This window comes from Myotis nattereri (assembly GCF_964212035.1).
Source record: "Myotis nattereri genome assembly, chromosome: 18".
Classification (NCBI taxonomy): domain Eukaryota; kingdom Metazoa; phylum Chordata; class Mammalia; order Chiroptera; family Vespertilionidae; genus Myotis; species Myotis nattereri.
The window spans coordinates 3,385,880-3,411,762 of NC_138093.1; the positions used below are offsets into that span (position 1 = coordinate 3,385,880).

The 25,883-nt window shown below is 43.9% G+C and overlaps 1 protein-coding gene across 2 annotated transcripts in view; it reads right to left on the bottom strand.

Annotated features, from left to right (window-relative positions):
• COL11A1 (collagen type XI alpha 1 chain) overlaps positions 1 to 25,883 on the bottom strand; it is a 140,806-nt gene that overhangs the window by 110,818 nt on the left and 4,105 nt on the right. For both annotated transcript variants that reach the window (XM_081112001.1, XM_081112002.1), the window contains exons 2-4: positions 7,588 to 7,755; positions 5,385 to 5,598; positions 2,919 to 3,081 (exon numbers count right to left, since the gene is read on the bottom strand). In XM_081112001.1, the coding sequence (XP_080968127.1) occupies positions 2,919 to 3,081; positions 5,385 to 5,598; positions 7,588 to 7,755 (545 nt within the window). The remainder of the gene's footprint in view (positions 1 to 2,918; positions 3,082 to 5,384; positions 5,599 to 7,587; positions 7,756 to 25,883) is intronic.

Here is a 25,883-nt window from a genome sequence, read left to right on the forward strand (position 1 = left end):
GGGGTAAGGGGGGGATGGATAGGTGGACCACAGGAGATTTTTAGGGCATGAAACTACTTCATAAGACACTACATTGGTGAATGCATGTGCCAAAAGCCATACAATGTACAACAGGAAAACTGTTATGTATCAATGTATGATTAAATTAACATAGAATATATACCCATATGTATCGCCTACCAGTATTTTAAGCACCTTATAAACATCAGGTCATTTTTAAAATAAGTATGTATGAGGGAGATTCCATTACTATTCCCATTTGAAGAATGATAAAATTAAAACATACATAAAGTAATTGTACAGAGAAACATGATTAAGCTAGATGCTGAGATTCAAAATCAGATTTTTCTCATTCCAGAATCAATTCTTATATTCCCTCTGCTACACTGAAATTATAGAATTTGAACTGTGGGTCTATATATTCATTTTGGCATTTTCATATAAACTAATTTGTCATTATTTTACAAAATGTTTTTCGTTTTCTTTCTTATCTGTTAAATATTTTGTTCCTAAAAGTCTTCAGGTTGCAATTCAAATAGGGCCATTTTTAGCATTTTTGCCAGAATAGTACCATTCCATAAATGCAGGGTAGTATATAGACAAAATTATATACACTAAACCAATTTGCATCTAAATTGAAATGACACTATTTCCAAAGAAGTGAAAATGAATTGCTGGTGTTTTTACATCTTCTTCTTCATTACAGCTCTTGTTCCAACACGAAAACAATGCATACATGGTACCATTGCTATCTCCTGTCAGTTTTAGTTTAATTTCTACACATTCAGCTGCCATGAGTCAGAAATCTAGATAGGAACCATAATGTAAACCAAAAGAATTAAAAAACAGTTGAGTAAATTTTTAGGAAAAGATATATTAATACCATATTCAGGTATGCTGAATTAATTTCACAAAAGGAAACAGAAAACTTTATTCTGATTGAAAAAGGTGTGTGTTACAAAATTAAATTTAGCCTGTAAAACTGATGTTCACAAATAGTTTACACTTAAAATAAAACTTTGCACCCTGGCTGGGTGGCTCAGTTAGTTGGAGCTTCACCCAGTACACCCAAGGTTCACGGGTTTGATTCCCAATCAGGGCACATACCTAGATTTCAGGTTTGATACCCTGTCAGTACACTTAGGGGAGGGAGCCAAATAATGTTTCTCTCTCTCTACCTTTCCCTCCTCTCTCTTTAAAATCAATTATATATATATATATATATATATATGAATCTTTATATATCACATATATGTACATACACATATATATATACACACACACTTAAAATTTTTTTAACTTTGCAAGACTAGAAATTAATTTGTTTACAATATTCATTCCTCTAATAATTCAATATGTAATATTTGTGTGCAATCAAAGCATGATAATGGAAGATGTGAGAGTATATGATTATATATTGCCTAGATCAATTTAAGATTTCACTTAGTAGATAAAATGTGTTAAAATATTGTGTTTAGAATCTAGGGCTTAGATAAATACCAGTGGAGAATATGTAAAACACATGGAATCCCAAACAAATAATCTGAAAATGTCACCAATATCAATTATTATTAAACTACTAGAGGCCCAGTGCACAAATTTGTGCACAGGTGGGTCCCTCCCCCTGGCCAGTGATTGGGGCCAATCAGGGCCGATCGGCCAGGGGGAGGGACCGTGGGAGGTTGGCTGTGGGAGCGCACTGACCAACAGGGGGCAGCTCCTGCATTGAGTATCTTCCCCCTGGTGGTCAGTGCGTGTCACAGCTACCGGCTGGTTGTCCAGTCGTCTGGTTGTAACGATCACTTAGGCTTTTATATATATAGAAGACTAGAGGCCCGGTGCCTCTACGACAAGAGTAGGCCTTCCTTCCCCTGGCTGCCGGCACCAGCTTCCCTCTGGCACCCGGAACCCTGGCTTCCCTCCGGCCATCAGCAGGCACCCGGGACCCGGGCTTCCCTCGCAGCCCTGGCTTCGTCCGGAAGGACGTCCAGTATAATTAGCATATTATACTTTTATTACTATAGATGCCACAGGTGAGGTATATAAGCACAGGAATGCAAGACTGACGCTCCGAAGTTACACTGTTCTTTTTATAAAAATTCATACTGTCTGTGTGGGTACATAAGTGTATGTACCTATATGTGATATAAACAGATTCACACAGCAACAAAACACAGCATCTCTTCCATGTAAAACTTGTCTATTAACCTGTAATATCTTGCACAGCTTCACTCAGTTCCACTTTGAAAAGTAAGTGACTTAGGGATTGTGCACCATCAGCCACCGGAATAACGAATGATGTCTCAGGGTGCGCCCCGTAGGGGGCCAGGCCCCAGTCTGTGTGTTTGGCTCACGATTGACTAAATGACACAGAAAGCACCAGCTACCAGTGCAGGGCCTGCAGGGTTAACAGAAGGAATGCGATGCTCTAACTGGGGAATTATAATGGGAAGAAAGCTTTCTACCAGGACCTTCACATCAATTTAAAAAAGGTATTTCAACAGCATAAAGGTCCCCTTTGCCATCTCTCTTGTGCCTTGGAAACCCTCACAAAGACCTGAGAAAAGCAGAATATCCGACTTGCACATTTTTCTAAATTCATCTCCCAGAGAAGGAAGTGAAGAAAATGTCCTTTTCTCTAAAGGAAAGAATAGCAGGCACTCGGAGTGGAGCCACGGGCCCTTCCCCGGAGAATAGCTGCCTGTGTTCGCATCACCCAATCTCTGTCAACGCTTCCCGGGCGCTCGGGTCGCCATTGTCCACTCATTCTCTCACCCAACAATGGAAAACATCAGCGCTGCGCCCGCAGGGGACGAAAGTAGGTCACCCTGTCGAGTGGCCAGCCTCACTTTGGGCACGTCTTGGTGGTTCCTGCCCCAACCAGAGCCAGCCGGAAATAAGGTCCTATTCATCTTTACCTCAAACACTTCTTCATCCAGAATCCTCGTGCCGAACACCGTGATCCCGTTGGTGTCCACGATGGCGCGCTCGCTTCTCCCCAGCGGTTTGGTCGTTTTCTTCTTACAGTCAACGATCATGGTCACAGTTTTCTTCTCCACGCTGATGGCGACCCGATGCCACCTGCAAAAGCCCGATGATAATCCTTGTGTAAGCGCCCCAGACCTGGTTGCTGAGCCATCGTTCATGTTAAAATGCGGTCTGGCTCAGTGGATAGAGCCTCAGCCTCCTGACTGAAGGGTCCTGGGTTTGATTCCTGTCAAGGGCACATGCCTGGGTTGCCAGCTTGACTCCTAATAAAGGGCATGCAGGAGGCAACTGATCAATGATTCTCTCTCATCACTGATGTTTCTCTCTCTCCCTTCCCCTCTGAAATCAATAAAAATATATTTTTAAAAAAATACAGTGCATGTGAAATTGGGAAAGTGAGCTGAAATGGTGCAAGATGGAGGCTCGCTGTTTACCAGGAATGGCGCTAAGTGCCGGGACACAGGCAGGATGCTCAGCAGGAGGGCTGCTCAGCGGCCCTGCTATCCCTGCTGATAAGGGGGTGTCATCCCGGGCTGCCCTGTGCGTGGCCACAAAAGCCTCATCTCACCGTGTCCTGCTGAGGGTCTTTGATAAGAGATTGGGGGTGGGGGGTGGGGGGTAAGTCATTGTTTCCATGTATGGAAATGCTTTCTTCCCAACAACTACCTCTCCCGCGGCCCCCTGAGGCTGGCTGTGAAAGGGTATGTCCTCTAATGGAATGCCAGCTCCACCCGGAGCCCGGGATGTCTTCGCTGCAAAACACAACGTGCTTCTCTGTCTTTATTCACGTTTATTTCAAGTGCTTTCGTTTTATTTTTCCATTTTAATTTCAAGACAGTTATAGATCACTCCGGTGGGCAGGAGCCAGGACGGAGACACCATCTCTCTCCCTCTTCCCGGGCTGGCAGGAGGCGGGGGCGCGGAGAGCAAGCCCGTCTGTGCATGTGTGTGGGGTGGGGGGAGCTCATTCAGGGCGTGCTGACAGGCGGGAGGGGAGAGGTGACCAGCCCTTTGGAGACCTGCATGCCCGCCTCGTCCTGTAAAATGGTGGGTCTCATCAGCAGTGGCCGGTGCTAACAGAACCGCCGGGAGAAGCTCACTAGATGGGGCAAGCCACTCTGGTTTATATTTTATTTTTTTTTCCAAATGAAAAGTGCTAGATTAATATTCCAGAAATGTCTAGGATTAGATCCATAAAACTGCAGGAGCCTTCCTAAACTGTGATTTGGCAGGCCTCCAGATGAGGACCAAGTAGATTTCCACATACACTTAATCCGTGGTTTTTCCACAGCCCGCTCAGCGCGCACAGGCGTCTGCTTGGTTTGAATTGAGCAGAGATTTACACGGAGGAACCTCTTCCTACTGTGAGGGTGAAACTTACACGTTTCTGCTAAGATGCCTGCGTCCTCGCTTCAACCATTCTCACTAGGGGTGTGCTTTTCGTGAACCGAAAATACTTATGATTTCAATTGTTAAAAGTCATAAGCATGTATTGGGATTAGATGCTCTGAGTGAGAGACAATGCTGATAGCACAGAATTCAGAATTCAGCATGATTTTCGGAAGAATGGTGTGGTTGTTGGAGTCTGCCCTTCTATCAGCCATTTGCTAAAGCGATGACCTGTCTCTGCCACTTTCCAAATAGATGACCTCGTGCAAGGGACCTACACTCTCTGTTGCCTTCTCTGTAAAATGGGTTATTCACATCACTTTCTTCAAAGAGCTGGGAAAGTTAACTGTGTACAAAGTGTTCAGAACAGTATGCAGCACATGCCAAGTATGACACAAGGCTTCCTTGCGCTGTGCCTCCGACTTCACCTGATTGGTACATGGTCAGGAGACCACTGCTCTGCTCAAAGAGTCTACAGTGACTTCCCGTCTCACTCAGAACTGAGCCCGAAGCGCTGCCAACACTGCGACCTGCTAGCCTCTGGCCCACGTGGCTGTCCATGCCCACTGTCCGGCTCTGCTGCTCGCAGGCCGCCACCCTGGCCCTTGCTTGGACCATCCAGCCACCGCTGGACCTGCTCCCCTCCTCCTGGAATAGCAGCCTTTCCATCCTCAGGGTGACTTGCCCATCTCCTTCACAAGTCTCCGTGTTAGTGAGGTTTGGCCTGAGCCCACTCCTTAAAGTGCACCTCTCCCCGCCATTCCCTCAACTCTCCCCTGCTCGTTTCTCTCTCCCAGGTATCACCACCTGACATACTATTAGTCATTTTTTACTGTTCATTGTTTGCCTGCCCAGACGGTACACTATGCCAGGCTGGGTATGTGAGCGTGTTCTTCACGCCTCTCTCGCCGGCCTGTAGAAAGCCGCATCACGCCTGTACCCACTTGCTGGATTAATCCAGCGGAAGAACTGCTTTGGCTGAGACACTGGGTGATGGTGTCACTTACTTCCCATCGGCGAGATTGACCGTGCGGAACAGGGGGTAGTCTTCGGGGGCGGGCTTCCCCAGGTGGTCTTCAAACAGGAAGACGGGCGACCTCCCGACCTCCACACCGATTTGCTGAATGCCGTGCTCATTGTAGATAGATAAGAGGAAAGACTGAATTCCTTTTTTGGGTTTTACTGTAAATAATATTGAAAAATCTTCTGGGAAAGTTCCTCCTGAGAAGAAAAGTCCAGAGAGTCAGATTCCGAATTTCCAAATGGCTCCTGGATCACCCCATTTTCTCAACTTTCTCTGTGGCCTTAGTAAGTCACCTGAGTTCACCCAGTGATAACAACACAGGTTTAAAAGCCAACAGAGGGGACCGTGGCCAGGTAGTTCGGCTGGTTAGAGCATCGTCCAGACACACGTAGGCTGTGGGTTCGACCCCTGGTCAGGGCACATAGGGGAATCGGCCAATGAATGCATAAGTAAGTAGATCAACAAATCCATGCTTTTCCCCCTCTCTCTGTCTCTGTCTGTCTGTCTCTCTCTCTCAAATCAATTTAAAACATTAAAAACAAATAGAGAAGAATCTCTACTAAGCTTTTTCTGCAGTAGCTGTCTAAGCTATATCAAGTTTAAAGCCACTCATTTAAAGCAGTTATTAAATAAAAAGTTAGGAAGCGAGATCATGATGCCAAGTACAATATCAAGCACAGTGGGCACTTTTAAAAGCACTTAAGTCCCACTTTTGGTGCCAGGTTTGTATCTGCTGCCTGTGCCTCATCCGAGGCCATCCATCATCTCTCTAACGAGGCAGGGTACGAACACGGTGTAAATATCTTCTCTCAGTCATCCTTTTGAAAGCCAGAGTCTCTGATCAGTTTTTCCAACCATACAGAGCAGTTCCACTAATAAAAAAAAGCTTATGTCATTATAAACCAGAACTGTTAGACACTTGGCCGGTTTAATGGTAAATTCAAGAGGGCAGACTGTCTCCTCCCCTCCCCCACCATCATATCCCAAATACCCTGCCCAGGGGAAGATCCGTATCAGTGCTCAGAAAGCATTTAGTCAATGAATGTATTAGTTAACAGCATAAATATATGTCAGACAGTTAAACAAAGAAAATGTATATAAAATAAAGTCTACACAGAGAGGGGAAGGGGAATTTTAGGAAATAACATATTTATATCAGACTTAAAAAATTACAATTTAATCATCCAATCTGTACAACAGTACCTTTGAATACTGTCGCTTTCTAACTACACTAATGAGTAAAAGCTGTTAATTATAAAGGTATTTCCCAATTTAAAATAGAGCAATAACCTTAAAGATTATTGTTAAAAAAGAAAATACAGTTATCTAAGAAATCAGGATTTAATGTCAATCTAACCTAGGCAACCCACCTTAGTCTCTCCCTAAGAAAGATGCTAATTAAAACTGTTCAAAATTCATGTAACATTATATTTAAAATCGTTTTTCTTGGAAAAAATATGTATGTCGGTAAGAAAACGTTTGTACAAGAAAAAATTTAAAAATTTTTTAAAAATAAAACTGTTCAAGATTGTTTGCAACTGACTATGTCAGAGAGAATTCCCTAAGACTGTAGTTCAACAACAGAACTGAAACCCCCTCGCAGGTGAACTTGCACGTGGGTAGGCATGAAACGTGAAGTTGCTCCGTTCTCCCCAATAAGTAAATTCTGCGTGATTCTATGCAAAAGTGAGCTAGACACAATGTTGGCTTCAAGTTTTGTCATCTTGAAATAAAATAGCTTTATTAGGTGTTCTCATTGGCATATCTTCTGTGAATGTGCTGAGTTAAAATTGGCAATTACTAAATCATTATTAGTCCAGCCAGCGTGGCTCAAGCGGTTGGGTGTCAGCCTATGAACCAGGAGGTCACAGTTCGATTCCCTGTCAGAGCACATGCCCGGGTTGTGGGCTTGATCCCCAGTAGGGGGCGTGCAGGAGGCAGCCAATCCTTGATTTTTTTATCTCATCATTGATGTTTCTATCTCTCTCTCCCCCTCTCTCTTCCTCTCTGAAATCAATAAAAATATATATTTAAAATCATTATTTTCCTTGTTGCCTTCACCATCTATTTGCTGTCTGATATATAAAAATGATATCTTCCCCACCATAATCGTGCATTATAAAGTAGGATAAAAAGAAATAGTGAGAAGTAACATAGTGGTAGCCATAGTAATGCAGTGAACTTACCTGAAAAGAGCTGTTTTGTCGGGGCGCTGAGCTGGGCCTGCTTTGAAACTCTGTAAGCAGTATCCGACCCTTTCGAATTCTTTCTGTTTGTGCAAAAGCCCGTTGTTTTTGATATTCCCTCTGGAGAATTGTGAAAATCTAGAGCTTTTAGTACATCAACTGGAGCAGCTGAAAAATAAGTTAAAAATAAGAAAAATGTAATTGAACGAAACAACCGAATAAAAAAATGAGTATTTCTTTTTTAAAAGAGGAAGTCGTTTGCGGTTCCACCTACAAAATCTGTTTATCACTTGTCCTGCTTCCCTAACATTTGGTGGGGAGCTGAGGAGTGGGGCGGCAGGTAAAGAATAACCAAAACATCCCCAAATACAAAAGATCTCTACGCAGGAACCAAACGATCCAGAGCAAAGCAGAATATTTATTTTTATATAAATATTTATGCGTGTGGGCATGTAGATTTAGAATTTAATGTGACTTGTGTATGAATTTGCAGACATTCTGATGCACCACAACTTCAACTTATAAAATCTTTAATTGTTCTAAATAATTGCATTGTTTGGCATTAAAGTGAAAGCCGGCATCTGTCATGTTCCATTAACTTCTAACAGATTTACTATTCAACTACTCATAATCTAAACAAAGGTGATTTTGAAGATTCAAACTCAGAATGTTATGCATAAATACTGCAATGAGCAGTTAGTAAGCCATATTGTGTGTACAAAGAGAAGACAGTAAAAGAATAGTAGCAGAACATAATAGCACTAGTGCTTTGTGCTATTAGTTCTTCACAAAGTACTTTATAGAAGCCTATACTTGCTTGGATATGCATGCGTCTGTGCTTTGTGTGCCTGCCTGGATGTACGGACGTATAATTTGCTGACTTTCACCACCTCAATTTGCCAGAGTAACTGCATGGACATTGCTTCATGCTTCGATATTTAGATTTACAGCCCCTGGCGATGAGTAATCCTGCCCTTCCCCCCCTTTTATGTAGTCTCGGGGTGTAGGGTCAGGCCTATTTGTTGGCAGAAGCATAAATTTTCCAAATCCAGTTAATTCTGGCTGCCCCCTGCTGCCATGAGGTGACCAGTAGAAAATAAGTTAGGAACCTTAGACTTTCCCTTCAGATAAACATGATGCTGTAAACAGCTGTATTGGAATATAATTCACATACCAGGCAATTTCAAATGTCCAATTCATTGGTTTTGGTCTACTATACTATTCGTTTATATATGTCATGATTATATATATTATCAAATTTTCCACTGTAGCCATTTGAAAGTGTACAATTGAGTAGCATGGTTATAGTCATGTTGTTGTGCAACCATCACCACTATTTCCGTCACTTTTTCAGCACCCCAGACAGAAACTCTAGATCCATTAAGCAATAACTCCCCATTTCCCCCTCCTCCAAGCCATTGGTAATCTCTACCCCACTTTCTGTCTGTATGAATTTGCCTATTTCAAATATTTCATATGAGTGGAATCATAAAATATTCCTCAAAACACTAAACATAGAAGTACCATATGACCAAGCAATTCCACTCTGAGAGATATACCCAAAATGGTGAAAGCTGAAACTTAGACACCTGTATGTCAATGTTCATTGCTACACTATTCACAATAGTCAAAACATGGAAATAACCCAAGTTTAGATCAATATGTGAACAGAATGTGGTATATTCATGTGCTAGAACATGAGTCAGCCAGAAGAAGGAATGAAGTTCTGATACATGCTACAACATAAATGAACCTTCAAAACACAGCACTCTATGAAGTGAGCCAGGCATAAAAGGACAAATGAATATTTTAGACCCCCCAGCCCCAATTTCTTGATCCACCACCAAGTCTCATTTACTAGCAATTCACTGAGCAAGTAAAACCAGCAATCATGAGCTGCAGCGTTGTGATAAAAGCAGACTTCAGAATCTATTACTCAATGTGCTTATATTCTATTGGCTCTCTATTTTTCTTCAAAAATCATAAATTTCAGAGAAGGCCATGTGCCAGCCAGTGTATCAGTGAGTCTGAGACATACTCCTTACCGCACGTATTTAGATTCTAATAAAAAAGTCTCTATTTACGCCTGAGTAAGTAACAGGAGGCAGTGTCTCTATGGGAGTGGGTTCGCAAAGCCTTGTTTTGTTCAGACGGGAAAGAAGTCAGTTCTGGTTGAAAGTGAGAACCAATATCATGGCTTTGAAAACTTCCAGTTGTTAGTCAAAAAAAATAGCATCTCCATCAAATTCCAAAACATAAACTCGCTATTTCTGGGAGGACTTAATGAGAATGAAATTGGGACTTACTTTAGAGTCAGGAGATATCATCACCACAATTTATCACACTCAGAACGTAGAGTGACTGCTACCATGATGTTCTTTGAAAATTACAATTTCCATTCATATTTCTTACAATAACGGTCAGTCTGTTCTAGAATCTACGCATGAACGATGGGATGCCTGTGAGCAGTGCGCATCTGGTCATGTCCTCAGTTAATTAAATTCTGGGCGGTACTGACTTCCATGTGTACAAACCTGTGAATGAGCTTTATGCACTTTGCCTTTGATGGTATAACTAATGTCCTTTCCTTTCATAGTAAAGATGTCTACTTATTCCATCAAGCTTCTGAATGAACATCAACATACAATCCAGTAGAGTACATACATAGCGTTTCAAATATTCTTAAAAACACCTTTTCTCTATGGAAAGCAGGCGTTTCCAAGGGATCATTAACTCTATCAAATCTGCTTACCTTGTAGCTCAGCCTGGGAATAGAGAATAATAATAGCAGTGAAGAACATTTTTTACGATAGCCCTGCTGGTGATGGCCGAGATTTTAAGCCAGTAGGAGAACTCATCTTTACTTTTCTGCGACGACAGAACTCAGACCACAATAAGTATCCTAGCGCCATGTCCAGAGAGTGTAGTATGTGCCAATCACTGGGCTGAATTCATCTCAGGCTGTAACCCTACAAACCATTCGGGGCTCTGCTCTTATGCCCACTGTACAGGGGAAGGGACTGGGAACCAGAAAGCAAACGAAGAGAGTGCATGTAAGGTCTGTGCAAATATCAAGTCTAGGCTTTTCTCATTCCCCCATCCTCGTGGCTGTACCCCAGAAATAAACACGCTGTATAACGGAACGGAAACTGTGAATATCAGACACTAGAATTATCTGGGGGCCGTTCACTGATGCCTGATGTTTACATTTGCTTGGCGTTAACCTCGGTGCGTGCTGCAGGTATAGATTTGCTCTGGAGGAGGCTGCTTCCGCAAGCCACAGCACCTTATCCGTTTACTTTATCTTATCTTCTTGCGGGGAAGCCATTAGGGAGAGTACATCTGCAGAGTTGACAGACTCCGGGGGAGACATGGACTCAGCCATAAAGGCTGTCATTCTTCTAAGAAGAAAAGGCGGCAGACCCATGGTCCCGGTCCCAACTGTATGGGGGTAAACAAGACATAAATGAACCACAACTTTCCTTCTCCCCAAACTATCTTTTCACAGGGTGACCCTCTCCAAGGGCAGGCTCTCTCACACTGACCCCTGCCGACTGTGAGCCTGCTGGGATGGAAACACTCCCTGTGCAGAACTCAGACGAAGGCTCTGTTTTTCCTTACGGGGTTCTTTGTAGAAACACACAGTATGAAGCTCTTCAAAAAACAGTTAAAAAATAGGAACATCTAACAGAGATGCCAACTGGATTACTTTTCTAAGGTCACAAAAATGTAGCTCAGCTAACCAAGCCTTACAGTGTTTGTCCTTTCAAGTAAAATCGATAATATATTAAGCCACTTTGAAATCTGCCTTTTATTCGATCTCATCATCACAGCATTTAACAAATTCTTACAATATGGGTCTAAGGTTTTATACACGTGTGCGTGTGTGCACACACAGGGAAACTATTCTTCTTTTTTTATTACCTAAACTGCAACTGTTTAACAATTAAAAGTAGGAATTTATTTTAAGTTAACTCAATATTTCTACAATAAGTAGAATTTCCATAGTCAAGGCAAATCCTAAATGCCCTAAATAGTTTAATTGTTTCTATGGTGCCAACAGAGATGGCGCAAGTCATGATTCGCTTGTCAGATGGATCCAATCAGAAGAGCATTTTGTTCAAAACCTTTTTCCTGGCTTCTGTGGTATACTTTCACCGTTCATTTTATGGGAGAATGGGATCTCAGAGCCCTGTGTGTTACTGCAATAGCCATTTAACTCTTTTCCCTGGTTTTCTTTTTTGTTGTTGTTAATCCTTACCCAAGGATATTTTCCCATTGATTTTTAGGGAGAGTGGAAGAGAGAGGGAAAGACAGAGAAATATCCATGTGAGAGAAACACATCGATTGGTTGCCTCCTGCTCTCGCCCTGACCAGGGCCCAGGACGGGGAGGAACCTGCAACCAAGGTACGTGCCCTTGACCAGAATCAGTCTCAAGACCCTTTGTTCCGCAGGCCAAAGCTCTATCCACTAAGCCACACCGGCTAGGGCTCCCAGGGTTTTCTTATTAATCTGAATGCCACAGCTGGAGTGAGCTGGCAGAACTCCGTGCTGCATGTCAGCCTGCTGCCTGAATCCCTTGAAAGCAGCCCGCTAACTAGCAGGTGTATGCACATGCCTTGCAGGTGAAATCTTGGCGTTGAGCAACTGTGGGACTTGGACACATGACCGAGGGCCTTGTGCCTCAGCTTGCACATCTGTAAAGGAACAACGGAAGTATTTAGCTAAAAGAATTTCTGAGAGGACTGAGTTGGCATTTGTAGCGATGCCTCAGAGCAGCGGCTGGGAGGACTCCTGTGGATGAAGACTGCCCTGCTGTCCGGTACATAAGATAGGAGTGGCTTTACATTTGTATACGGTTGAAAAGAATTAAAAGCAGCATAATATTTTGTGACACATGAAAATGGCATGAGATTTAGACGTCAGCATCCACAAATACAGGTTTTTACTGTAGTAGCCACAGCCATTTATTCACAGGTTGTCCATAGCTGCCTTCCAACGAGGACAGAGCCGTGCGGCTGGGGCAGCGACCGTGTGGCCCGCAGAAGTTAAACTATCTACCATCTGGCCCTTGCGAGCTGAGTCCTGAAGGACGAGTAGAAGTTCATCAATGAAGAGGAAGGCGATAGAACTATCAAAAAATGGCAGCACGGAGTTCAAGGAAATGAAAGTGGTCATGGCTGCCGGATATGTTATCAACACTGAATATGCTTAGATGCCCAAATTCTCCCTGGGGGCCCCATGGCTGCTCTTGAGAAAACTCACATCTCCTCCATGAATATTCATAGCCACACACTCCAATGAGATGTCTACACTAACTCCTGTTCACTTCCCCAACCCCAAATATTATGCTCCTGCCATAATAACCGTCTGCCAGCTTCTAATATTCTTATTATTCCTTTACTGGGGATATTTTTCAATCCTTCCTCCATTGGCTAAGGAGAGCTGGCTGATTTTTCAACCCTAACTGTCACCTGAATCCCCTGGAGAACTTTGAAATTGTGGATGCCTGGGTGCTACATCCGAACTAATGACGACAATGACTGGGGTGGGGACCAGTCATGTGTATGGTTTTCACGTTTCCCAGGCGAGTCGGGTGGGCAGCCAGGGTTGAAACCTGGCGCATTCAGACTTGACCAACCTTCTGATCTCAACCCAAGCCTGACTTCCTTCAGGAAATCTAATTACTTATCCCTCCCAGGCTGGGTTATGGGACCGTCTCAAATGACCCCGCGGACCCTATATTCCCCTTGGATAACTCCACACTCTACTTGGTTGGCTTGCTTAATTATCTCATTTTCACTCTAGGCTGCATGTTCTCAGGCGCAGTGTATGTCTAAATTATGATCATGTTGCCCTGTTTCATACTTATACCACCTAAAATTTCCACCCCCCCCTCTCTCTCTATCCCTAAACTCCTAAACTTGTAATTCATTATTTAATGTTTGCCTCCCTCGATGATTATAACCCTCTGACAGCAAGTCTCAGCACTATTGACATTCACTATAGTATTCATAACCAACATAGCAACTGGCACATAGTAAATAATCAATAGTGATATATGAATGAATGAATGAATGAATGAATGAACGAACAAACGAACCAGCAACTACGTCCTGCCTCAGACCTGAAGCTGCCTCCCCCCAGGCTGAGGAGGAAGGTCTGGAAGTGGCTGTCACAAACAGCGCCTTGACGAGCTTCCCAGGGCTCGCTGCTCCCACCTGACTCAGGGGCGGCAGGAACACGGGTCCGAAGAGGCCTTTCTAATGCATGTATGTACTTCCCAGGCGGTCACTTGCCCGCACCTTGCAGTTCACACCACAGGCCACATGTGAAGCACACCATCGAGAGAAATAAAAATAAGATGAAACACAGAAAGAGTTACACACCCTCCCCTACCCAGGCCTGGAGTGCTCTGCTGCCCTGAGTGTGGCCAGCCAGGAGCGCTGTGTGTGTGTGTGGTAGTAGGTGCAGGGCTGATCTAACCTGAGCGAGAAGAGGCCCAGGACCCTCTATATTTCCAAGTCACAACGGCTCCTAATGAAGAGTAAAACTCAGGGTTCCCCCACGCCAGCGGCCAGACAACAATTAAGAGCTGTGTCTGCGGCTGGAACTTCCGGCGTCTAGTGCAAGCCCAGGACCCATGATCAGCATGACACTGGGTGAGACACTTACCCCACGACGCCCCGGCTTCTTCAACTTAACCTCATTCTGAGAATTAAGTGCCAAGGCACTTTGACCTTGGACACCTAGTAAGCATGCAATAAAGCAGCACCAGAAGGCACTGTCTCTTCAAAATGCCCCTTTGGAACACCTCTGCCAGTGCCAGTGAGCGCGCCCAGAGGTACCTTCCCTCACTGCTGTTCTTCCTTCCTCTGCAGGCCCTGGGGCCTCTTCACCGGGGAGCAGAGGGCTGGGCGTTTTCTCTCTTGGAAGGTCCATGACGTGTCATCCACGGAAACTGCAACGCGAGCAACCTCCCAGCATGCTCTTTTTTTTTTTTAAATATATTTTATTGATTTTTTACAGAGAGGAAGAGAGAGCAATAGAGAGTTAGAAACATCAATGAGAGAGAAACATCGATCAGCTGCTTCTTGCACACCCCCTACTGGGGATGTGTCTGCAACCAAGTTCATGCCCTTGACCGGAATCGAACCTGGGACCCTTCAATCCGCAGGCCGATGCTCTATCCACTGAGCCAAACTGGTTAGTGCTTTTTTTTTTAATTGACTTTTAGAGAGAGGGAGAGGAAGAGGGGGAGGGAGGGGGAGAGGGAGAGAGAGAAACATCAATGTGAGAGTGCAACGTCGATCGGTGTGACTCCTACTAGGGACTGAGCCCGAAACTGGGGCATGTGCCCTGAACGGGAATCAAACCAGCAACCTTTTGGTGCATGGGAGACGCTCACCCAACTGAGCCACAGCAGCCAGGACTTCCCAGCGTGTTCTTATCTCATCCTAGGTACATACAACCCCAGGAGGCCTCCTGGAACCGTCACAGCTTAAACAACCCAATGAGTCTCATATCTATGCTTTCATGCTCACTCTCCAATGCCACCCTTGACATTAATACACTGGCATCATTAGCATTTCCCCTTTTATATAATTTTTCTTGGCATTGCATAGACATTAATATAACTGTAGCCTTAACACAGTTACCCTGATATGAGCTATGTATTAAAAAGTCTTAAAAAACCAATATCGTAGTGTCTTTGCTCTGGTACTATTCCTTCATTTATTTTCAAACACATACATGCTGCATACCAGCCTTGTATTATCAACCAACATGGAGTATTAAGAGATAAAATGTATTGACTTGTATTGTCCCATATTTAGAATGTATGGAAGTTCATCTTTCAATGACTGTATCGCACAAATAATATCCATGGAAATCATATACATTTCCTATGTCCCAACGCAATTTTTTTAGCATAAAAAAAAATTTACCAGATTTTTGGGGTGTCTTCTGTAATCTAATCTTTGTAGTAAAAAAAAAGTGCAAAATGAGAGAAATAAACTGCTGGGAAACATTAGCAAACTGTAAGCATGTAAGAGTAGAGTTGTACAGTTTACATTAATGGCCAGTGTTTAGAGTTTATTTTCCCCAAAGGGGTTCTGTAACAAATTTAAATGCTTTTTCCATTTTAAGCCTACGTTTAGAGAATATATTTCCTACAGAAAACACTATGAATATAATAAGTATAAGCATCTCAAGGCTCAAGGGCATCTTGAAAAAAATGAGTTTTGATATTCAAATAAAGAATAGCATCAAACTGAGAATCACTTGGACAAAGACAATATGAAACAGAATCCGGGAGTTGTAGCAATTTTATGGTTAATTTAATCAAACCAAACACCTACCAAGCCTATTGGAACTAGCATTTCAGAAAACGATTAAATGTAAATATACAATTCCCTGAAAATGCCATTTTTTAAAAAAATAGTTACATAGTGAAATTCAAAACTGGAAAGGTCATGGGGAAAAATACATAATGAAATATAGGGTGTGGCAAAAGTAGGTTTATACAGGAAATAATATGATAATTAATCCATAACAATACAAGAATAAACTCTGTTTCACATACACCTGTAAACCTACTTTTAAAAAATATATGTTTGTAGTGATTTTAGAGAATGGAAGGGAGAGGGAGAGAGAGAAACATCATCCATAGGCTGCCTCCTACACGCCCTGACTGGGAGTTGAGCCTGAAACCCTGGCATGTGCCCTGACTGGGAATCCAACTTGTGACCCTTTGATGCATAGGACAGTGCCCAACTCACTGAGCCACACCAGCCAGGGCTGTAAACCCACTCTTGCCCCACCCTGTGTTCTGAAGGGGAATTAATGGAGGGTGACTCCCATCAACATCGCTTGCAGTCACAGCCCATTTTGTTGAGGATTTTTTCTAACTCCGAGCTCTCCAGAGGTTGGGAGAAACCCTAAAACACAGGGCCTGAGACTCACCACTGACTGGAACAACACATGGATGTGCTTTATCAGCCTGCATTCATTTCCCCGCAGCATCTCACCTGTAATTGCTTTCTCCGTCTCCGCCGCGGCCTATCTCCCATCTGTTCCCAGATAACACCCATCACCGCTCTGCTGAACCAGGAGACAAAGCGCCAACTCCAGGCCCACCTCTACGCGACTAGAACCTCCACACAACGGCATCTGTTGGCGCCCATCAAAGAAGCAAAGCGGTTTATGTATCAGGTGGAACCAGGCGGCCATGTTGACCATGACTAAATATGTAAAATGAAATGAAAAGCTATGGGAGTCATTTGGATAATAATATGGCCTACAAGCTTCCCAAATAATTTAAGGCAATGTTTGTTCTCCAGAATTATCTCATTCCACAGTTTATATACATTTAAATAGGACATTCCTTTTTATAGATGACAAATATTTGATTAGCAGAAAGGAGAAAAATAAATCGGTGAATGAGTGTAGGAAGGGCTGCAGAGGAATGGATAGCAGATAAGATAATTAAGGTTCCAATAAGAAGGGGATGTTTGAGCACAGTCTAGAGAGGCCTCAGAGGCGCCTGCTGTTGTTGGGTTTTGTTTTGAGATAAGCTTTTATTGATTTCAGAGAGAGGAAGAGGGAGAGATAGAAACATCAATGATTAAAGAGAATCATTGATTTGCTGTCACCTGCACGTCCCCTACTGGGGATCGAGCCTGATACCCGGGACCCAGAAAAGAACTGTGACCTCCTGGTTCAAGGACTGACCGCTCAACCAATGAGGCACACTGGCTGGGCAACCCTGCTGTTTTTACTGAAAGGCATTCTAAGTAAAAGGAACCTGAGTCAGGCATAGGCCCAGATGTTGGAGGAAATGCAAGGAGACAAATATGTCTCCAGCAAAGGGCACAAAAGAAGTATAAGGGATGAGGTCAGAGGAACAAGGGCGAGAGCATGTTGAAGGCCGATTGGATAGAGCCTGTGGGATTAAGGTGCTGGGATTCTATTGCAGCTGAGATGGAAAGCCACTGGGAGTTGAGGGGATGGGAGTAACATGAACCAGCTGATTTTCTAGACCCCACTATGGCTCTGTGTTGAGAATGGACGAAGGGAGCACCAGAGGGGAATCAGAGAGCAGACAGGAAGCAATTGCAATCTTCTGTGTGTCAAACTGTGTTATCTTGGACGGAGAGACCAAGTACTGGGTGAGGATGTGGAGGTTCTGAACATGGAGCAAACAGGAGCTGCCGATAGGCTGTGTGTACAGTAGGAGCGAAAAGGAGTCCGAGCCGCCTCTGGGTTTTTTAGGTCAAACATCACAACTGAGTTTATTGCCATCAGCTGAGAAGGGGAAGGTGGCGAGAGGAGCAGGTTTCGGGGGGGGGGGGGGGGGGAGTTCTGCAGTTCGGTTTCCGGCAGGCTAATTTTGAGACGCCTTCATATATGCCTTTGGAAATGGCTGGATAGGCAGGGGAGTGAATATATGAGTCTGAAGTTCAAGGAAAGAGCTGGGGTAGAAATAAAACTAAGGGCGTGGACAGTCTGTCAGTGTTATTAAAAGCTATAATTAACTTAATGACATGGTTATTTTAAAACTGTATTCTTTCCCTGAAAGAAATCATTATGATTTAATAATCAACATAGAGATCTTGGTCCACTCTATTAATCCTCAGAGACAAGAATGACTGTTTACAATTTCTGATCTAAAGCATGCTATCATTTGGGTTATACCAAGAACAAGCTTTAACAACGCTGGGCTACCTCCTTGCTTATAACGGAGTTCATCAATATGTCCACATGTTTGGGTAACATAGTCCCCCACAAAATAGGAAGATTATTCATTCATATTTTTATCAAATCTCTGTTGGCCATCAAGTGTTGCTTAAAGGTGCTAATTGCCAGAGGGCTGGCTTTGCCGTGGGTTGGCTACCCCAGCAAAAGCAGCCTGGCCCCAGTCCTGCTTATTAGAGGATACAACAGTCGCAATCAACTGGAACCACCTGGTATGGCTGGATATCAAAGTCTGCACCCATCCTGCCAACTTAGCAACACCCCCCTGTATTTTTAATTAATCATGTGATTCCAAAAGCATCTATCCACATGGTCTTGTGTCATATGGTCCCCGCCGACTCCCCTAGCCGCAGCGCTCTCCTAGGAACAGACACACTCCATGAGGGTGGACTGGGCTCTGCCTTCTACGGAGTCACGGCACCCAACGCAGCACAGAGAAGCGCGGCCTTTGATTTTCATGGTTATTGAGCAGCCTCCATCCTGAACTGTCTCTTATCATAAACGCTTATAGGAACTGAAAGTCGAAAGTAGAAATATTACCCCAACTCTGACAATGTGTTATCTGAAAAGTAATGGCATTTCTGATTTCTAAGTGGCCAAAGTTAGGAAACTCTTTATTGTAAAGCAGAGTTGTATGTCCAATCCAACCACTAACGGTAACGTGGAAAAGGGCGGTTCTCATTGCCATGTATTCCATCAGCTGCCAGGAGAGGAGGGGCGTTTGGAGAAGCATCTACACCACAGTGGATCTCCTCACATCCTTTTACGCAGAGCCGCTGCTGTCAGACAACAGGAGACTTACTGATGGAATGATTTGCGCGTCGCAAATAGCCTTTCGCTGACGTCCAGTGGCCTGTACAGAAGCGAGGCACGTGCCCATTGTGCGCACATTTCTTTCCTGTTCCAGGAAACCCTTGACTGAGCATCAAAATGATCATGAAACACCGCTCGGAGTCCGTACAAAACGCCTACGTCCAGATCCACAGGGCTGGGCTGGGATTGACTGTGAGATCGAGCCAGTCGCTTCCCCCTATCTTCCTGGTTCAGTGGCGCCGCCTGCCTGAGGAGCGCGTTAATGCAGTCAGGAAATGTGTATGGCCCATCTGCCATGCTGCAGGGATGGTGCTCGGGCCAGAATTTCTTACACGGACTAAAAAGATGCTTTCATTTCAGCGCCAGCAATGCTCCGTGATGAGCACCCCAGCTTGGAGGAAGTACCCTGTGCCTCCCGATGTGCTGCAAGGTCAACTACCCCAGGCTTCTTGGTTGAGGAGAGGTATTCCTAGGGGAGCTACTGCCTAAATGCTGCCCAAGTGAAAGGCAATGGTGAGCAGGTTGGGAGTGTTCAGGGTGCAGATCCTAGCTGGCTTGGAGGCAAACAAGAGATTGATGTTCACAGGAAATCAGCAGAGTATCAGCAAACACCTGTTGAATAGACTTCTGTAGACACTGACAGTGATTGGTATACATGATCTCATATCACAACTCAGGTCTTTAATTAGGTTATTGACGAGCAATTCATGAGAGCTGCAACTAACACCTTCACTTCATTCAGCAGACTTCCTGAGAGCTTCCTGTGTGGCAGGCTCTGTTCTACGTGCTTGGGGCACACTCAATCAGACAGATGAGGACACCCATGCTAGTGATTTTATTATTTTTATTTTTTAAATATATTTTTATTGAATTTTAGAGAGAGGAAGGGAGAAGGAGTAGAACAATAGAAACATCAATGAGAGGGAAACATCACTGGCTGCCTCCTGCACGCCATCTACTGGGGATGGAGCCCACAATTCAGGCATGTGCCCTGACCAGGAATCCAGCGGGTGACCTCTTGGTTCATGGGACAATGCTCAACCACTGAGCAACACCGGCCAGGCCCTATGCTAGTGATTTTAGTGTAAAATTGCAATGGATAGAAATAGAATATAAAAAATATATACATTCTTCCAAAACAATTCTACAACCACTATCTATCAATCATATTCAGCACTTGAAACTATATACTCCTTGCTTAAAGATGGTACTTTGTAATAAAATTATATGTATAATATGCAAATCACTTTCTAACATGAAGAATATTTACTAAATAATTATAAAGCAATAAGTACAGATAGGCTGCTCTTTCTAATAGTTATTAAGCAAAATCAGACAATCCCTAATAGCATACAAAACAGATAAAAAGCTCAAAAATGAATATGATAGAAATTTTCCCAATTATTACTTTTACAGGTATCATTCTTGGATTAAACTTTCTTGTTCACCAGTAGACAAGTGAAATGATGATTTATATTGCTGCCAAAACAAAAACACCACTCCCTATGTTTTTCCCCTTCTCTCAGATTACCATGTTAAAGCAAACGACAGTCCTTCAGTAGCTTTAAATATTCAGAGGCATCTGTGGAGAAAGCGTAAAACTGTTTCCCAGATGCAGAAAGCGAGAGAGAAATGCCAATTCACTCATTTTTAGAGCATGAGTAAAGGAAAAGGGAGTGGGGGGCTAATTACTGCTAACAGCGTGACAGGAGGAGTCCCTCCCCCCACTCCAGGTTAACTAGACTGCCACCTCCTCAAGTCCACTGGGCAAAGTGAGATGAGAATTAATAACCAAACAGTGGCTGTGTCACATACTGTGTATTCTGGCATCTTGGTAGACACTGGGGGACAGAAATAAAACCAAACCACACTCACTAACTAATCCCCAGCAACTCCTAGAGCAGTGGTTCTCAACCTTGGCTGCACATTCGGGGTGGGCAAACTTTTTGACTCGAGGGCCACAATGGGTTCTTAAACTGGACCGGAGGGCCGTAACAAAAGCATGGATGGAGTGTTTGTGTGAACTAATACAAATTCAAAGTAAACATCATTACATAAAAGGGTACGGTCTTTTTTTTTTTTTTTTTTTTTTTTAGTTTTATTCATTTCAAACGGGCCGGTCCGGCCCACAGGCCATAGTTTGCCCACAGCTACATTAGAATCACCTGGGAATCTTTTTAAAATCCTGATTTCTGGGCCTCGGCCTCCGGAAATTCTGTTTCTTTCTTACCAATGTTGCAGCCTCACCCCATAACAAAGAAACAGAATTTCCAGAGGCTGAGGCCCAGAAATCAGGATTTTAAAAAGATTCCCAGTGATTCTAATGTGCAGCCAAAATTGAGAACCACTGTCCTAGAGGAAGAGTACCATGTGAATGAGTGATTTGTAAGATGATGATAATGTGGTGGTTCCCCCCAAAAAACAATCAAACAACAACAAATACCAGGCATCTTTCAGTTACATTCTCCCAGGGGGTTACATTCCAAACAGCGTCTAGAGAATCAGATCGGACACCTTCACACTGAAGGTAATAAACATACTCCCACACATCAGTCCCCCGAAGTGGAATAAGCCTGGTGTTCCTAGCAGGGAGTCCTGCTTAGAACAGGAAGCAATTTGCAAGAGTCCCTGTCACTTCCTGCAACCCAGCCAACAGGTGAACAGCCCTCAGCTTCTCCTTCGTGGAGTCCAAGGAACAAAGCCACAGGCGCTGGCTCCCAGCAGCGCCCTTTGGGTTTCCCACCAGCACTGGGGCTCAGGTGGGTCCATAAACAACAGCAGTGATCTGGGCTCCACCAGGGAGCTCTCTGCAGACGGAGGTGAACTATAGCACCCCCTCCGCCAGGACCCCTTCCTATGACTCCTCGGTGGCACTGAAGCTCTACACACAAGTGACATCCTGTTGACGGTGCGGCTGCACGCTCCGGGCGCTCATCTTAGACCCCACGGGGCCATCATCATGAGGGAAGCCGGGGAGGCTGTGGAGAAGCTTTGGACACACGGTGAAGTCCCCATGGACAGGGACCCACAGCACGACTGTGTGGGCTCAAACCCTGGGCCTGTCACATCGTAGCTGTGTGACCTCGGGCGAGTCATTCACCTCGCTGCTGACTTCCTCGTGGGTAAAAGGGAGATTTTACTCTGAGGGCACTTGCAGGGCAGTTGTCAGTGTGGAATGCATGGAAAGCGCTTACACAATGAGCATGCGCACAGTGTTGGCCCTTACTGCTATGTATATCAGCCCGGGGATAGGACGCTGCTGCTCAGCCTTTATTTTATTATTATTTTTTTTCTAATGTATATTGTTACTGACTTCAGAGAGGAAAGGTGAGGGAGACAGAGAAACATCAGTGATGAGAGAATCATGGATAGGCTGCCTCCTATGCGCCCCCTACTGGGGTGGCTAACCATGGCTGAGGCACAGGGTAGATGGGGGTGGGGTTGTAGCAGGTGGGAAATGGCTGGTCATGAACCCCGACATTTGGAGGGGCCATCCTGAAGGGCACACGGACTCCTGCTGCTGCTGCTGCCTGGACAACACCGTTATCCTCAGAACCAGTGAAACAGGCTGAAGGCTCATCAGCGTCCCGAGAGGCGTGGCAGCGGGTGGCAGGCTGAGGGCCACTGTCAGGGCCCTGCAGGAGGGAGAAGGCAAGGCGGGGACACACCCTGACGCTGGGGCTCCCCTCTCTGCAGCGTTGTCCAGGCCACAGGGTGCACGCCCGCCCTGGAGCCTCTGGGAATGGCAACAGCCACCCTTTCAGGAAGCCGTGCAAAGCTGAGTGAGGAAGGAGAGCCAAGAGCCTCTACAGTCTAAGGTTCGCTCCTTCGAGCCGGATGTCAGGCCCCGGCAGACAGAGGAAGGAAGCGTCCGGTGACACCCTATGCGCGTTGGGTTCTGTGAATAGGGACCTTCATGGGCCTGTGCAGTGGGGGCCCATTCAGGAGCAATTAAATTTGGTTAAAATAAGAAAGAAATGCTTTTTAAGGAGAGAGAGAAAAAAAAGAAGGTTTGAGGGGATTGCAAAAGTTGATTGTGCTAAAGCACTTTGACACAGGTTTGGTTTAGTTCTCAATTGTCCAGTCGTATTTAAGCTGCTCTCTTACTCTGAAATATGATAACCTTTCTTTTCTCTGGGCTCTTTCTCCCAAATTAATAGCACTGTCTCTAATTCCATGCGCAGCAAGCAAAGAGTTTGTTTTCCCAGATAACAGTAGGCCTGGGGATCAGCCAATGTCTAAAGAGCCACTGGCCAAGTCCATGGCCGGCCCGGGACTGGAACTGATAAATAGACAGTCCTGGCGAAATCACCTTAAAACGGACTTTCATCTGCTCTCGCAGCTGTATTACTCAGGGTGAGATCCAACACGACTGAAAGCAGAAATGAACAAACACGTGAACCTATAAAAATTAAACCATATTACGATTTTGAAAGAAGAAATAAATATATTTGATGCGTTATAACATAGGAGGCAGCTGGAAATGAAAACAACAAGGCAACAACAACCCGCAGGTTCTGAATTAAACTTGAGATTCGAAGAAAAAAGGAAGCAAGGCAGCACAGCACACTAAAAGCTACACCGAAAACTGCACGGAAAGTTGACTCTTGGGTGAGAGAATGTAGGGACCATGGCAACATTTTATAGCCTCTGTGTGTACCTCTCTTTCTTCTTTGCTAAGGAACAAAACTTCAATGGTCAAGGAAAAGAAAAGGTTGGTTTCCTCTCGGCACTCCCAGCTCAGCTCACGTTTCCCCAGAATTAAAGGAGGGAAGTGAAGGAGCAAAAGCCCAAAGGATAGGCTCTCAGGCCCCACTCCCTGGTGCGCCTTGAATTCCTAATGATCACACCCCCGCCGCCCCTAATCATTTCTCCAAAGGGAAAGAGGAAAGAAACATGCACTTAGGGCATAAGAGAATCCTGGCCTTCACAGACCTAGATAGAATCCTTAAGGGGTATGCAAAACGAGGGGAAGGCTTGGCACTTACAAAACCCTGTGTGTGTGTGACTTTAAGATACACTAGGAGTATAATTGGCTTCCATGGCGTCTTCTCCGGAGCCTAAGACAGGTACTGCTTTTCCCTAAACACAGGAAAAGGCTTCCTGTGGCAGAAACACGAGCTCTGCCATGGTGCTGCCAGCACGACAAATATTACGGTTGCCCATTAACAGTGAGTACTTCCACCCGGCTGGCGTGGCTCCGTGGTTGAGTGTCGACCTATGAACCAGGAGGTCACGGTTCCATTCCTGGTCAGGGCACATGCATGGGTTGCAGACTCGATCCCCAGAAGGGGGCGTGCAGGAGGCAGCAGATCAATGATTCTCTCTCATCACTGATGCTTCTATCTCTCCCTCTCCCTCTCCCTTCTCTAAAATAAACAAAAATATATATTTTTTTAAAAAAAGAGCACTTCCTTATAAACTAGTTCTCTATGTATCTATTCCTGAGGTAGAAAGTGTTTCTGTTGTTTCAGATAATTAGACAATCCAAAGGAACACCTTTAATTAGAAGGTGCACTAATAAGTGCTCTCCTCTTATTTTTCCAAGGTTGGCCCCTGGTTTAAAATGAGATTATCTATGGAACATACAACCCATATCAATTCATTATCTGCCTTAATAAAAGTCATATAACTTATATGAATATAATATACTATATCATCCCATCAATATAAAATCAACATGAAAAGCATAGAAATCTGACATGATTTGCCTTATTGAAATACATATATAACTTTCTGAGCTTCTTAAAAATTCAAAGTGGTGCCTTCCTCTAGAGAGGATCAACACTATATTCTTAATCCAGCCACAAATACTTACAAAAAATATTTTATAAACTGTTATGCTTTCTATTCTGATACAGACACTCATGTAGAATCAGATAAGTGGCATATTAACAATACAACTAGCCAAAACCCGCCTTCCTCTAATCTTAGGAGGTTGAGGAATTTGTAAATGCATTCTGTAACTGTTTCCTCTCTGAGTTTCTTTAAATCAGTCCTCACTGAACCCGTCTTCTCACTAATCACTCCAGCACATACATGTAAGTAATATTTGGTCATTCCATAAAGTCTCAGACTACTATTTTTTAGTTATTTACATCACTATTGCAGATCTTCCCCTCATTTAGAAAAACCATGGCTAGTATAAGAATGTTTTCATGAGAAAGAGTATTCAGCTAACAATTTTTCTGTGCCTCAGTTTCCTTATAGTAAAGTAAGAAGGTGGTATATAGAGAAGTAATTTCTATAATAATTTCTGTCTAGTATTCCCTTAAAAAATCTAGATATCTTTTTCTCTTTTTTATTACAGACACCCTCAGCCAAGCTTGATTTGAGTCCATTTGTTATTATGAAATAGACGGCAGTTCAGTAAATTAACCAGAGTGAAGGTAATTTGTCCCAGAACAGAAACAAATTTTTTAGGAAAAAAAAAAAAAAGGCAGGGGAAGTACTTAGATTTTTTTGATAGAAAGCCTGCCCACAAGTCTGAAAAGGGGTTCATGGTCGCCTTGCTATGTTTTAGGGTTAACATAACATGAAAGATGTGCTCCTTCTAATTTAGTCACAAAGTGAGACAAATATAGAGCCTAAAAAAATAATAAAATACCTGTGAGCAATCATGCTATCTAAATATATACATTTCTCATTTTACAACTTTTTAATTTTGACTGCAACGATAAGAATATACTCAGTGATTTTGATAAAGTAGCCTCTGTTAAGTATTGAT